The sequence below is a fragment of the Lepidochelys kempii genome, chromosome 1 (genome assembly GCF_965140265.1).
Source record: "Lepidochelys kempii isolate rLepKem1 chromosome 1, rLepKem1.hap2, whole genome shotgun sequence".
In the NCBI taxonomy this organism is placed as follows: domain Eukaryota; kingdom Metazoa; phylum Chordata; order Testudines; family Cheloniidae; genus Lepidochelys; species Lepidochelys kempii.
Window position 1 is genome coordinate 259303588 of NC_133256.1, and position 13619 is coordinate 259317206.

The window sequence follows — 13619 nt, forward strand, 5'->3', positions numbered from 1 at the left end:
TGAGGGGCTTTCAGCAACCTGATTTCCACTAAACTCAGGCCCACATAGTGTCCATTTGGTGGTGCAGGCAGAAGCAGCTCCCTAGCACCCTAACCACTATTTTCTAACCCTAAGGTCACTGCCTCACCACTATATCATGAGTAACCAAATGGTTATTTTAGTAGAAGTTAGGCTTTTTCAATTTTCCCCAAAATCAATACGGTTCTGCGCATTGATACACAGAGAATTTCCTACAATTTTGGAATTGTTCAGATGCAGTTTTCAAAAGTTATCACATTACATACTGACAGAAAGAGGACAGAGAAGTGCCATTAGTTTGAGTTCAGAGCCTTGAGCCTCGTTTTGCTTGGCCAATTATATTAAGGATAACACCACCCGACTCTTACACAGCACTTTTTGCCTATAGATCTTAACGTGCTACACAAAGATGGCAAATATCCCCATTTTATGGATCGTGAAAATGGAACTGAGATGCAATAACTTAACCAGCAGGCTAGTGGCACAGCCAGGAACCGAATCAAAGCATGGAAATTCCCCCACTCTATCAGGCCCTCTAACACTACTTCAGGGTGTATTAGAGTCAACCACATCAAGGAAAGTTTTAATATTCTGATATGTTAAGGGGAGAGCCTCCATGGTCTTGTAAGTAGTTCTTAAGTTAAAACATTGCAGAATGTGATCTGACCAGATCTCATAATTTAGCATGATGCTCTTAGTACTGAACCAGTGCCCCAACATGATTCAAGGGAACACTGGAATCATGACGTTGCTAAAGGTGCAATTTTTAGGATGATGAAAAACTCTGGTCCTGATGACCAGAAATCCTTAAAGAGTCTATAATACACTTTCCAAAGAGCAGAGTTCCTGAATATTCATTAAATGAGAATACATAGTAGACATTTTCAAAGTCCTTTAGAAAACTTTGCTAATGTTTCATTACCAGTTCTGCAAATAGGATTGTTAGCCTAGTGATGGTCTGCTACCTTAAGCAGATACCATCCACGATGGACCCTGTTAAGAGATGTATTGTAGAACCGATAAGCTTGCCCAAAAGCAAGCAGCAAAACTTGTGCTTCACTGTTGTTTAAGTAGCTCTTTTAGTAACAGTTTAGTTTGTTCCGCCTTAACTGTTATACACCTCCAAAACAAGTTTAAAAACTTTAGAAGATCATCATTCTTGAGATGTGTGGATGCAGAGAGAATAAGACAGTTAACCAAGACAACACCATAGAAAGTAATTACAGAATTTACTAAACTTTGCTTAAAATGGCCAATTTTCACTACTTGAATAGCAAAACTCATTCTTTATCCTGTTTTTTAAAAAGGTTGTCATAACACCTACCCATTTAATTGTTAATTCCTTAACACATTTAATACTTATATTACAAAAAGTAACTTAATTTACAAAAATTATAGTATTTCATTACAGGTTTTTGGACATTTTAGAGAGGAGCCTTCATTACTAGACCTAAACAAATTTACTTTTACTAGTATAAAGTGTGTTAGGATTCTTTGGCATGAAAGACTAGCAAAATTCAAGTTATACCAGTTCATGATTCCAAATCACACAGATAAAAATCGTATCCCTACAGTTAAGAATGTTCAATGACCAAACAGAAGATTTTGGTGATGGCTAATAAAAGGACATTTAGTACCAGAAACATTTACATTCCCATTAAATCATCTCCTTCCTCCCCACAAAACATCAGATAGATAAACAATTCACAATCTGTAATGGATGAGATTAGAAAAAACAAAAATTGCCTCCCTCACTAATGAGCGAAGGGAGAGGTGAAACATGGCTGCAATTCTTTACCTGTGAGCTTTCCCTCGCCACTTGTAGGTCTGTGCTGAATCTGGGTTTATTTGAATGGCTCTGTCACAGTCTCTAATGGCAGCATTTGGCTTCTGTAGTTTCACAAAGACACTGACAAAAAGGACAAGATTTATTGTACATATTTAAAAACATTTTCCATTGCCAACACTCACAGGCAAGAAAACTAAATGGAATATATTTAAAGAATTCTAAAGACGAAAGATTTTGCACTGGTGAGAATTCTGTCTTGGTTACTGAAGTTTGCCATGTAGCTCCTGGACACGTGAATCATGAGAAAGGGTAGTGCAAGCTTTCATCAGTGTGCCTCAGTCTTGATCAGCAAGAATCACTTGAGGGTGGAAGGAAGACAAAGAAATACAAGGATGCAGAGAGTTAAAGTTCTATGTCCTGTGTTAAAAAGGTTTCCTAGTCCTAAACACACAACTCAGATGCACTGTAAAGTTGGGATCAGCAAGGGAAGAAATTTGTCAATTGGTGGTAGGAACCAGACAGAGATGGTGCGAAGGGCCAGGTCATAAAACAGTGAACTGAGAGGTTAACAGGGATGCTGGGTTTGAGGGTAGACTACATGGAGCACTGCCCAATGACCCAGACTGGACAGAAAGTTGTGCTTGGATGAATGACTTATGGTAAGTCAGTGTCCTTAAACTACTGATGTTTTCTATGTGGTTTTTATTCAGAGAGTAATTTCAGTATTCAAAAACCAATCTGGATTTTGTTTACTCTAATTTTTCTTCTGAAAGGAACCAGACCAAAAAAGCTTTTGGCAGGCCTATCCCAAAGAGGCAGAAAACCATTAGCGACGGAAACAGCGGGTATTTAAGGAATAAAGGCCTAATCCAGGTTGGGTACAAGAAATTAAGACTTTCAAATTGGTTTTAGTATTATGGTCTAGTTTCAGAACATGATAATAATTTATAGCTTGTCGCATCAGTTATAACTAGATGGCTGTGGACAAATGAAGGGCCTTATGACCAGTACTGCATGCGAAAAGATGTTTTTGGCTAAATGGACATACGATGGGACCAAATAGAAACCTTGAAGACCATGTAACATTTTGGGTCTCCAACATGGAAAACTGGGACAGAAACCTTTAGGCCAGAGGTGGGCAAACTACAGCCCACAGGCCCCTCCTGCCCGGCTCCTGAGCTCCTGGCCCAGGAGGCTAGCCCCCAGCTCCTCCCCTGCAGCCTCAGCTCAGTGGGCGGCAAGGCTCTGGCTGTGTGGTGGCATGGCTGCCTGTCCTGGTGCTCTGCACGGCGCAGCTGTAGAGCCGCCAGCCACCAGTGCTCCAGGCAGCGCAGTAAGGGGACAGGGAGCAGGGGGGTTGGATAGAGGGCAGGGGAATTCAGGGTGGTGGTCAGGGTACGGGGGTGTGGATAGGGGGCAGGGTGGTCAGACGGTGTGGAATAAGGGGGTTGAATGGAGGCAGGGTTCCCGGGAGCGGTCAGGGGACAGGGAGAAGGGGTGGTTGGATGGGGCAGGAGTCCCGGGGGGCTGGGCCACACCTGGCTGTTGCCTCCCCAAACCAGCCCTCCATACAATTTCAGAAACCTGATGTGGCCCTCAGGCCAAAAAGTTTGCCTGCCCCTGCTTTAGGTTATAAGTACATAGGATATTTTCAGCTATACCCCATAGGTAACATTTTGGTATTCTATAAACTTTAGCTTTGGGACTGCTTAGCAAAGCTTTTTGTAATATTCATCTAAGAGAGCACGTTTTATTTCACAATTTTTTCTGTTTCAATAGTTGCAATTTTGTCCTGGACACTGCTGCATAAGGACTATGACTGGAAGGTACCTTGGACTAAAAATGACCTTGGGGAAGGCAGAATCAAGAACATGCCAATGGCTACAAAATCCTTTCTTAGTGTCATAAGGAGGCTGTCAAGAACTAGTGCAGAAATGGGGAGAGCCAACCGTGAAAAGTAAGAAGTTCTCAACTGCGGTTGTTAACAGAAAAGTCATTTTCAAAAGCAGCAGCTTCTCCCTGTAGTCCATGCATCGTATAAAGCTTTAACCTTTATACTGCAGCCAGCTCCTATCCCTCCTCATAATCTACCATCAAGAAATTCACCAACTCCTGATAGTCTACTGCTACACCATGTAAATAACCACGCATTTTATAAAGTTTAAGTTTTATCAAATTAATTAGTGATTAATTAGCAAGGAAATAAGTTATGTGGTGTGACAGGGTTAGGCAAGAATGCTACAAGAAAGTAGGAGAAGGTAGATATATATTAGCCCCAGATTAAGCAGGTCCCTTTCCCCTGAGTAAGATAATGGCTGTTCCAGAACAATCAGGAAGTTGATGGAACCAATTAAGGCAGGCTAATCAGGGCACCTGGTTTTAAAAAGGACCTCACTTCAGTTGGTGAGGCACGTGCAAGGAGCTGGGAGCAAGACGCTGAGAGTGAGTAGGCATACTGCTGGAGGACTGAGAAGTACAAGTGCTATCGGACATCACAAGGAAGGTCTGGTGGTTAGGACAAAGATGGTGCTGGGAGGAGGCCATAGGGAAGTAGCCCAGGGAGTTGTAGCTGTCATGCAGCTGTTACAGGAGAGACACTATACACAGCTGCAATCCACAGGGCCCTGGGCTAGAACCCGGAGTAGAGGGTGGGCCTGGGTTCCCCCCATTCCCCTATTTGATATAAGAGGAGTTGATCTGGACTGTGGGGAAGGTCTCTGGCCTGTTCCCCAACCCATTAGGTGGGGCAGCAGAGACTGTGGGGGAGTGTTCTACTTTTCCCCATGCTGGCCAGTGATGAGGTTAGCCAAGTGAACAGCAGGTTTGTGCCACTAACAAAGGAGCCAAACTGAGGACTGCTGTAAACGTCTGAGGTGAACAAATCCGTCAGAAAGCGCAGAACCCACCAAGGCAGAGGAGGAACTTTGTCACAGTACTTATGAGCCACTTAAAATTTCCACCTCTCACACCATTTTATCAAAAGTGTTGCAGGAAGATTTTTAAAAATGTTGAAGAATTAAGAGTGTGTTTGAAGCTATACAATTCTGTGTGATACTGTAAGAGTCCCACATTTTCATAAGCTAGGCTGGAAATACAGTGCAAGCCAGATAGAAAAGGGGAGTTGCATTTGCCCGATCAAGATCTGGTCTCAAGCAATGAATTATGGACATACCTGGTAACCACTCCAGAGTTAATGACTGTATTCTAAAACAGGGTATAAATCCGTTTATTTCTCCAGAAGTAGGCAACCAAGTGATGTTAAGTTTCATACAGTTTTATATTTTCTGTGCAGTCTTTTTGTCTCATTTCTCTCCATAAATTTATAATATGAATCTGGGCCTTGGTCGAAATTTTTCCTTGTTTCTTACTTTTCATTGTTGACCAATCCAGACAAAGCTTGATAGAGGTGGATCCTGAGGATATTTAATGCAGCTAGTAGCTTTAAAAAACCCCAAATGCTGTATCTGGGGACATCTTTAGCAGCTACTCATGTTATAATTGGAAGTTTGTGGGCTACACACACAGACTTGATTGATACAGAGGTGTACAAAAGTGATTTTCTGAGGTAGAGGAGACTGGGTGCACAGAAGCCTGATCAATAAGGCTACGTCGATGTAAAACCTTCGGTCAGGAGGTACATTTTTCTGTCAGGTTTTACCTTACAGCAGGAGAGTTCACATGCAACTTCTGACACAATGGTTAATACACAGCTTTTGACAGACAGTATTCTTCATCTACTACCCACCACAAGTCCACCCCACACTTTGTAGAACCCCACCTACAACATTAAAAAAATATACAAGAACTTCATTGAGTAGTTAGGGTCGATACATCCACCATACCAGACAAAACCACCAGGGTTGTGCGTTGTGTGGTCTATAACATATTATAATGGCAAGACATGCTTATTGATGGATAAATGGAGAGTATATACTGTTAAGTTATTTAACTTCTAATTTATTTGGTTTTCTATAGCAATCTCAATGATTTCACAATGATGGGCCACACATACAGCTGTACACATGCACACAGAACAATGCTCAATTGGTCAGAACAGAAAGTGACTGTTAGCTGGACCGGATGACCCAGGAAGTAATTTTCATATCTAAGTGAGAAAAAAAAATCTAAACAAAGTTAATTGCAGATGGTCTTCTTGTTAACTATAACACAAGAATCTTTAGATTTTCCTTAGAAGTAAGGCCCTACCAAATTCACAGTCCACTTGTCAATTTCACAGTCATAGGATTTTAAAAACAGTAAATTTCATGATTTCAGCTATTTAAATCTGAAATTTCAGGGTGTTGAAATTGTAGGGATCGTGACCCAAAAAGGAGGGGGGCAGGAATAGAAGGGGTCACAAGGTTATTGGGAAGTGGGGGGTTGAATTACTGCCACCCGTACTTATTTCTACGCTGCTGCTGGTGGCAGTGCTGCTTTCAGAGCTGGGCAGCTGGAGAGTGGTGGCTGCTGGCAGGGAGCCCAGCTCTGAAGGCAGAGCCATTGCCAGCAGCAGCACAAAAGTAAGGATGGCATGGTATAGTAATGCCACCTTTACTTCTTTGCTGTTGCCTGCAGAACTGGCCCCTTCATCAGCAGCCGTCACCCTCCAGCCACCCAGCTCTGAAGACAGCAGCGCAGAAGGAAGGGTGGAATGGTATGGTGTTGCTACCCTTATTTCTGTGCTGCCGCTGGCAGGGTGCTGCCTTCAGGGCTGGGTATCTGGCCAGTAACTGTAACTCTCCAGCAGCCCAGCTCTGAAGGCAGCACAGAACTAAGTGGCAATACAGCAACCCCCCTAAAATAACCTTGTGATCCCCAGCAACTCTTTTGTGCCAGGACCCCCAATTTGAGAAACGCTGGTCTCCCCTGTAAATCTGTATAGTATAGCCTAAAAGCACACAAAAGACCAGATTTCACAGTCCGTGATGAGTTACTTATAAGAGTTTGTTATCCTGCATCTTTCAAACTGGAAGTCCCAAAGAAGGCATATATTATCATGTTTCACAGAGCAGACAAGCCATTTCAGCTATTCCAGAAACCCTTCATATGGCTGCTCTTGCAACTACAAATAATGCATTTCCTCTTATGATTCATCCATAACCTTCCAACCACGTGAGGAATGGAAAAAATAGTGACTGAACAATGTAATAGGAGACAGTCTATCACATCTGGCTTGCAGTCCAATAACTCCCACGAATGATGTGAAACTAAAAGCTATTTTGCTCCCCCCCACAATCTTTACACAGATTCATAATGTCCTTTCCTCCTTAAGCCTCCCTTCAAATTATAAACAAGCTGGAATCTCAGCTTTCCAGTCCATCATGACCCCTTTAAAAAGACCAGGTTATATAGAGGAAAACAAATCCCTGGTCTATATAGCACTCACCTGGCTCGCTTAGCATACAAGATGGCTAAATGAGGATTCAACTTGATTGCTTCAGTGAACAAGTCAATGGCTTTCTGAAGTTCACCTGAAAGGCAAGTACCAGTAAAGCTTCAATAACCCCAGAGTGAGATAAAAAACCAGATTTCCGTCATCTACTGGGTGTTGTGTACCATCAACATAAGAAGAAAGTCACATTTGTCTTAAAGTTTACTGGTATTGCTGAAAACCAAAACAACCCAAAATTACAATGAAAGAGATTATCTCAATGTACTTTGCACATCTGACTTTGACTAGTCATTTATTCAGTTTCCCCTTTTATTTATGTGGGTCTTCCACACAGCAACAGGGGAAAGAAAAACACTTAAAAATTGGAAGTGCAATGGTAAAACAAAAACACGCATGGGAACTCATGGATGGATGTAGTACACAAAACCAACTTGAAATTTAGTCAATTTTAAAATAAAAGTTAAATATATCCATTTAACAATTCCCTATGGAAAATCTAACGTCAGATGTTTTGGACAAAAATTAATAATCCCTAGAAAGACAGCCCAAATTTACTTTTAACCACTATTAAAATGGAGAATTTTAAATTTAATGTGTTTTTAGTAAGAAAGAAATACCTCCTAAAATACTCTTAAATTCAAAGGATCCCTTTAAATAAGACTATTTGCATGTAAGGCAACTTTGAGATTAGCAACAAAAACATTCCAAAACAGTGGAAGGCAGCAGAGCAAGGAAATCATGAAGACATCAAGATTCAGAGCTAAAGCATATGGACTGCCAAGGACACAACACATGCTGCTGTTAAAACAGACTTGGGCAAGATGGACACATGTTTTTTAAAATGGACATTCCATAGAACCACATCAGGATCCCCAACAGAACACAACCAGGCTGCAGAAATAGAGTACTCTCTTCATCAGTTTGACCAGTAGCAATTTTACCAGTGTGGATTTAAGAGCTTTGTTCTCTGCTGGTTTCCCCCCCCATCCACCCCACCTTCTCTTCTTTTCCTGGGCTAATCCTTCATTTGTTTATATAACTAAGGTGTTTCAGAATACAATTTATACAGAATCTTATATACAAAATGAAGTTGTGTTGTGCCAGGATACCAATGAGGGAGTGGAGAGTGTAAAACAAGAAGTTCTGGCAGGCAAGAAGAGTGGTATCCACAACCAAAAAGCAGGGTGTGCAAACCAGGGCTCCCCCATTGAACTTCAGTATTACCATGCTTCTAGGCATCTCTCATTAAGACAACAAATTATATCTGGAACTCAATACAAGGAATGAATTCCACCAGCAGAAGCTTTTAAACAATCCACTACCTAGCCCCACTCCTTCCTGCAGACTGGAAGGATTCCAGGATGCTTTAAGTCAGATTTTCCAGACTTGTCAGTGAAAGCAAGTGAAAACAGCAGACGATAACAGCTACACCCTCCAAGGTATGTGCTAAGGTACAGAACCCCTCACCTTCACCTAGGGCATGAATGCCCTCCATCTTCTTCTCATTGGCCTCGTCCATCATCTCTTCAGTTACCTATGAAACAAAGGAAATAAAGTCAAGACCAAAAGCAGCAAACTTAGATGGGGGTCAGGAAAGGGAACTAATGTTCTCTAACTCTAGGGTCTTCTGCCTAATTTGGGCTAAATACTCACAGTTAAGCAAGCAGAGACTCCCAAGTATATTTAATTCAATTTCAAAAAGGAAGGGAGGAGAGCAACACTGCTCATACGGAATAGGAGGACACTCAAATATTATTTTTCATTTGTTAGTGTGGGATTTCTATATTTAGTTTTCAAATCAGACATTTTAAAAATGTTTAGTGGCTCATTTTTATGTCCAGCGATGATTCTCAAAGATAATGGGAGTTTTGCTAATGTCTCTGATGGAAGCAGGCTTTTAATTAGGAGAGACCTTAACTTTCAATGGATGAGTTTCCTGTTCAGGAGAAGGGAAGAGGGAGAACTGAAGGCATTAAAAGCAATGACTGGCTGTCTAACTAATGTAGGTTTCCTATGAGTTTGATTTTCACTCAACTCCTCCCTCCCCCCAAAAAACACAAAACCAAAAATCATACAGAAGCAGCAACTCCTCCAATGCAATGGAAGTTGAAGATGTTGTGTTTACCTCCACATTTTCATCTCCCATTTCTTGGGGATCATCCTTGTCTGGTTCAATCACTCCCTCGTTATCAATTTCTGCAGAGAGAAAAGTAGTGTTCAAATCCTTAAATGTGGAAAATTAAATTCTTCCACCTACAAATACGATAGTGCTACATTCATGTTCAAATTGATGAATAGTTGCAGTACAGTTACTTCCTCACCCACGTCACTCTCTTCACTCTCAGGCTCTGGTGGCTTAACTGGCTCCTCTGGCTGCTTCTCCGTTTTGTCCTAATAAATGGAGGACAGAAATCTGTAAGTACATGTTATCTATGGTCAAGTACTCCTTTTCCAGGCGAACAATCCCAAGGCATCAGAAAACTCCACTACAAAGTCTTCAGCAGCTAAAGGATATCCCATGTATGGCTAAGGAGTTTTATTTGTAGTTTTAAAAGTATGACATAAAACCCTTCTCCTCACTTTCCTGCACTAATGCCAACTTCTGACCTGTAAATTGCTGTTTGTCAGACTTTCCTTCAGAGTTTATGTTTTAATAACTTTGAAGTAAGTTGGCCCACATAGTATCATCCACATCACTAGAGCCAACATTGCAATGAACACTAATTTGCCCCTTACTTCCAGTCTCAGCAGAACCAAGGTTTGAATGAACCACAGAAACTGGATTTCTCTTGCCCACAGATGTGCTGATTTGTGGTCAGAGATCCTCTTTCCATACTATCTAAAACAGCTTTTCCTATCCATCCGTACAGCTAAAACTCAGCTTGTGTCTCAATTACTGCAGCATCCTTTTCTATGTCTTTGACAGTGTAATCATGCTCCACTCATATCCATTCAGAATGCTGATGCAGAGATCATTTTCTTAGTCTGTTGCTCAGGCCATAACATCTTTTTTAGCATCCCTCCACGAGCTTCCCCCACTGCTTATGCATCAAACATAAGTTCCTTGGCTTCACTTTCAAGGCCCTTCATGGCCCATTCTCCACCTTATCTTTTTGTACACTGTCCAGATGTTGATTCCAGGCTCCACTGTGTACTGGTTACATTTTCCAACAAGCACCTTTGTGCTTTCTCCCACGCTGCCACTCATATTTGGGAAAAGCTCCTAATAAAAATCTAAAGCTACCTCATCATCATCCGCCAGCTCTCCTTTGCCATGATGCCTACAAAAACTTGATGATATGTAAGTCACTGGTGCACCGATACCACTATCTATCAAGCTGACCAACACTGTCTCATTGTGTCCTTACATTCCTGTATGTACTCATCTGTGGTCTCTTCTCTTATACTTAGATTGTAAGCTCTTTGGGGCAGGGACCATCTTTTTGTTTGTACTGCAGCTGGCACACTGGGGTCCTGGACCATGACTAGAACACCTAGGTACTGTGGTAATACAAATAATAAATAAGAGGTCAGGTACATTAGACAGAATGGGGTGTGGCAAGTCTGAAGGTACTTTTAACAAAAGGCACATAATAGCACCCTTCAACCTCTGAAATTGTCACAAGCCAGCACCAAATATACAAAATTCCTTGATGTTTCCAGTTACCTTCTTTGGAAGTTTTAAACAAACGCACTTGTCCCATTCTTCACGCAAATTCTGACAGCAAGTTTTTTTTTTTTGGGTGGGTGGGGGGGGCACAGAGTCCTTATGTTTATCTCTTACCTTCATTGTTTCTGCAGGGGCATCGTCCGGAGCAGGTGGTATCGTCCCTCCCATGCTTTTTTTTAAAAAAGGAGGGAAACAAAAGTTATTGAAGTGCAGCCTTTTCAGCAGGGTTTTAGTGAAAGAGAAAGGACTGTCCCAAGAAAAGCTGAAATGGAACCAACCCACCACTTAACATCTGTCAAAGGGAAAGCACCAAACAGCAAAAAGAAGATGCACACCAGCCCTTGTATCTACCTTAATGCAGCAAGTTAGTTTTGACTCAGTTAACCCCTGCATTTTAAGCTCTATTTAAGACACTCATTTTTAAAAAGAAATGCTGCTTTTTTTTAAAAAAAAAAAGGCAGAAGTGGGTCATGCTGCTCTCTGACCTATAGATAAGTTTTGGAGAAAGTTGGATATAATTTTGTTAGATCCTTTTTGATCTTTAGATAATGCAGCATTTAAAAAAATGCTAGCAGTTTTCACCCATTAAAAACACAGACCTCCTGATGGAAGGAACCAGGTAATGAAAAACTAGCCATTTGAAAAGGGTACACTAAACCCATTCATGCTTTGCTATATAAAAAACCCTCAACCAAACAAAAAATCGTATGTGAGATGTCCATACAAATAAAAGAAACTAACAACAGAAATATTGCCATACACAAAATACTATCAAATGCAAATGAAACACTGGATACATATCTGCTAGAGTCCTCAAGTGTTTCTTTAACACTAGATTAGTAGTATTTACGTAGCATAAACACGCTGCATAAGACTTTGGATGAGCAACAGAGAAGGAGAACCAGTGTTTGAATGATCTAGCTCAGTGTTTCTCAACCTTTTTGTGCTGGCAACCCCTTTGGACTTAAAAAAAAAACCTGTGACCCCCCACCTCCCTGAAAAAACTGCAACCCCCTACCTTAAGCTCAAGGTGAAGGGCTTCTGCCCTGCTCAGGGGTCCAGGCTTCAGCTGAGAGCAGGGTTGAAACATGTAAATTAGCTATGCAAGTTCCTCTGTGACATGGGGATCTAGGCAATTGCCCTGCTTCCTACTCCCTAATGCTGGCCCTGCTTGTGACACCCCCCACGACCACCCTTGGGATCGCAACCCCCAGTTTGAGAAACACCGCTTTAGCTCAATAAGTAGTAATAGGGCACGTAAGTACATTATATAACAAACAGTACTGTATACAGTACTGGGGACAGGTATTAGTGCCTGGTGGTATGGGCCCCCGGTGAGGGCCTGAAACACAAATTGCACCTTCTTCAACAAGGAGGAGGAACAGCTCAGTGGTTTGAGCATTGGCCTGCTAAACCCAGGGTTGTGAGTTCAATCTCTGAGGGGGCCATTTAGGGATCTGGGGCAAAAATTGGGGATTGGTCCTTCTTTGAGCAGGGGGTTGGACTAGATGACCTCTGAGGTCCCTTCCAATCCTGATAGTCTATGATTCAGGGCCACCCTTAGGGAAAATGGCACCCTGGGTGAACTTGTATTTTGGTGCCCCTGGGGGTGTGGTGCCCCCCCATTACCCCAGCCCCACAAGGCTCCCGAGGCTGCCCTCCCTTCGCCCCAAAGGCTCGCTCTCCCCCCATCCCCCAACTCCCTTCATTCTTAACTCCTGCATCCCCCTCCTGCACCCACAAGGGGAAACTGACTTAGATGCATGAAGCAGCTGGCATTGCTGCTTGCCCCCCTGGACTGCTACTCCTCTGCCCCACACACCCCTACAGGGCTCTGAGGGGGGAGGAGCGAGGAGCAACACCAGGGCTCCCTGCATCCAGGTCACTTTCCCTGCCTGGGCTGCATAAGGAGAAGGCACAAGAGAAGCAGCTCCTGATACTCACAGCACAGCCCGCGTGGCGAAAGTGACCTGGATGCAGGGAGCCCTGGTGTGTATGTTGGGTCAGGAGAGACTGTGTGTGTGCGCGCACGCGCGTGCGGGAGAGGGAGGGAGTGCGTGTAAAAACAACTAACAAAAGCCAAAGCCGGCCAAAACACCAGCCATGTGCTGCTCCCACTAAAAGGGAAATATCACACTATTTCTCATATGAACTACCAGGGCTTGAATTAAATGTTTGTATGAAACTGGGGTGAATTTAAAAACTGTTTAAAATGTTTTAAAAATAAAAAATATGAAAAACTTAAATACATTTTATTTACAGTGTCATTATTCATACTAGTCTTGCTAGTCCTTTCCCACCCCTGCAGGCCGAGAGGCACACAGAGACAAGGATCAGAGCCAGCTGGGCCCCCAAAAGACCACGCTGACCCTCCAAATCCCTCCCCAGACCAAACTGAACAGGACCCGACCCACATCCCTCCCTAGACCAGGGGCACTGGTGGAGGGGAATGGGGCAGGGAGAACTGGTGGAGATCCAAACACCCCCAGGGGAACTGGTGGGAGGATGGGGCAGGGGGCACTGGGTCTCCCTTAAGGGTGCTGGAGAGAAGGGACTCCAGTTGCTTCATGGGGCCCAGGCAGAAGGGGCTCACCTGGAGAAGCAGCACCCACTGGTTGGGTTATCTGTCCATTGGGTGCCGGTGCTGCCTCCTACCCAGCATGATTTGGAACCCCCACACTCCCCAGCCTCCGCATTCGAATAATGGCAAGGATGGGACAGACGCACAGGGTGGGGAGAGCTGCATGCAC

General features: G+C 43.0%; 1 protein-coding gene across 2 annotated transcripts in view; it reads right to left on the reverse strand.

The window, feature by feature from the left end:
* Positions 1–13619, reverse strand: part of ST13 (ST13 Hsp70 interacting protein) — a 32690-nt gene that overhangs the window by 16905 nt on the left and 2166 nt on the right. Inside the window, exons 2-7 of one of the 2 annotated variants that reach the window (XM_073327136.1) lie at positions 10984–11038; positions 9521–9590; positions 9325–9395; positions 8667–8733; positions 7194–7278; positions 1817–1927 (exon numbers count right to left, since the gene is read on the reverse strand). In XM_073327136.1, the coding sequence (XP_073183237.1) occupies positions 1817–1927; positions 7194–7278; positions 8667–8733; positions 9325–9395; positions 9521–9590; positions 10984–11038 (459 nt within the window). Of the gene's footprint in view, positions 1–1816; positions 1928–7193; positions 7279–8666; positions 8734–9324; positions 9396–9520; positions 9591–10567; positions 10751–10983; positions 11039–13619 lie in introns of those variants that run through there. The other variant, XM_073327137.1, reaches the window with a different exon arrangement.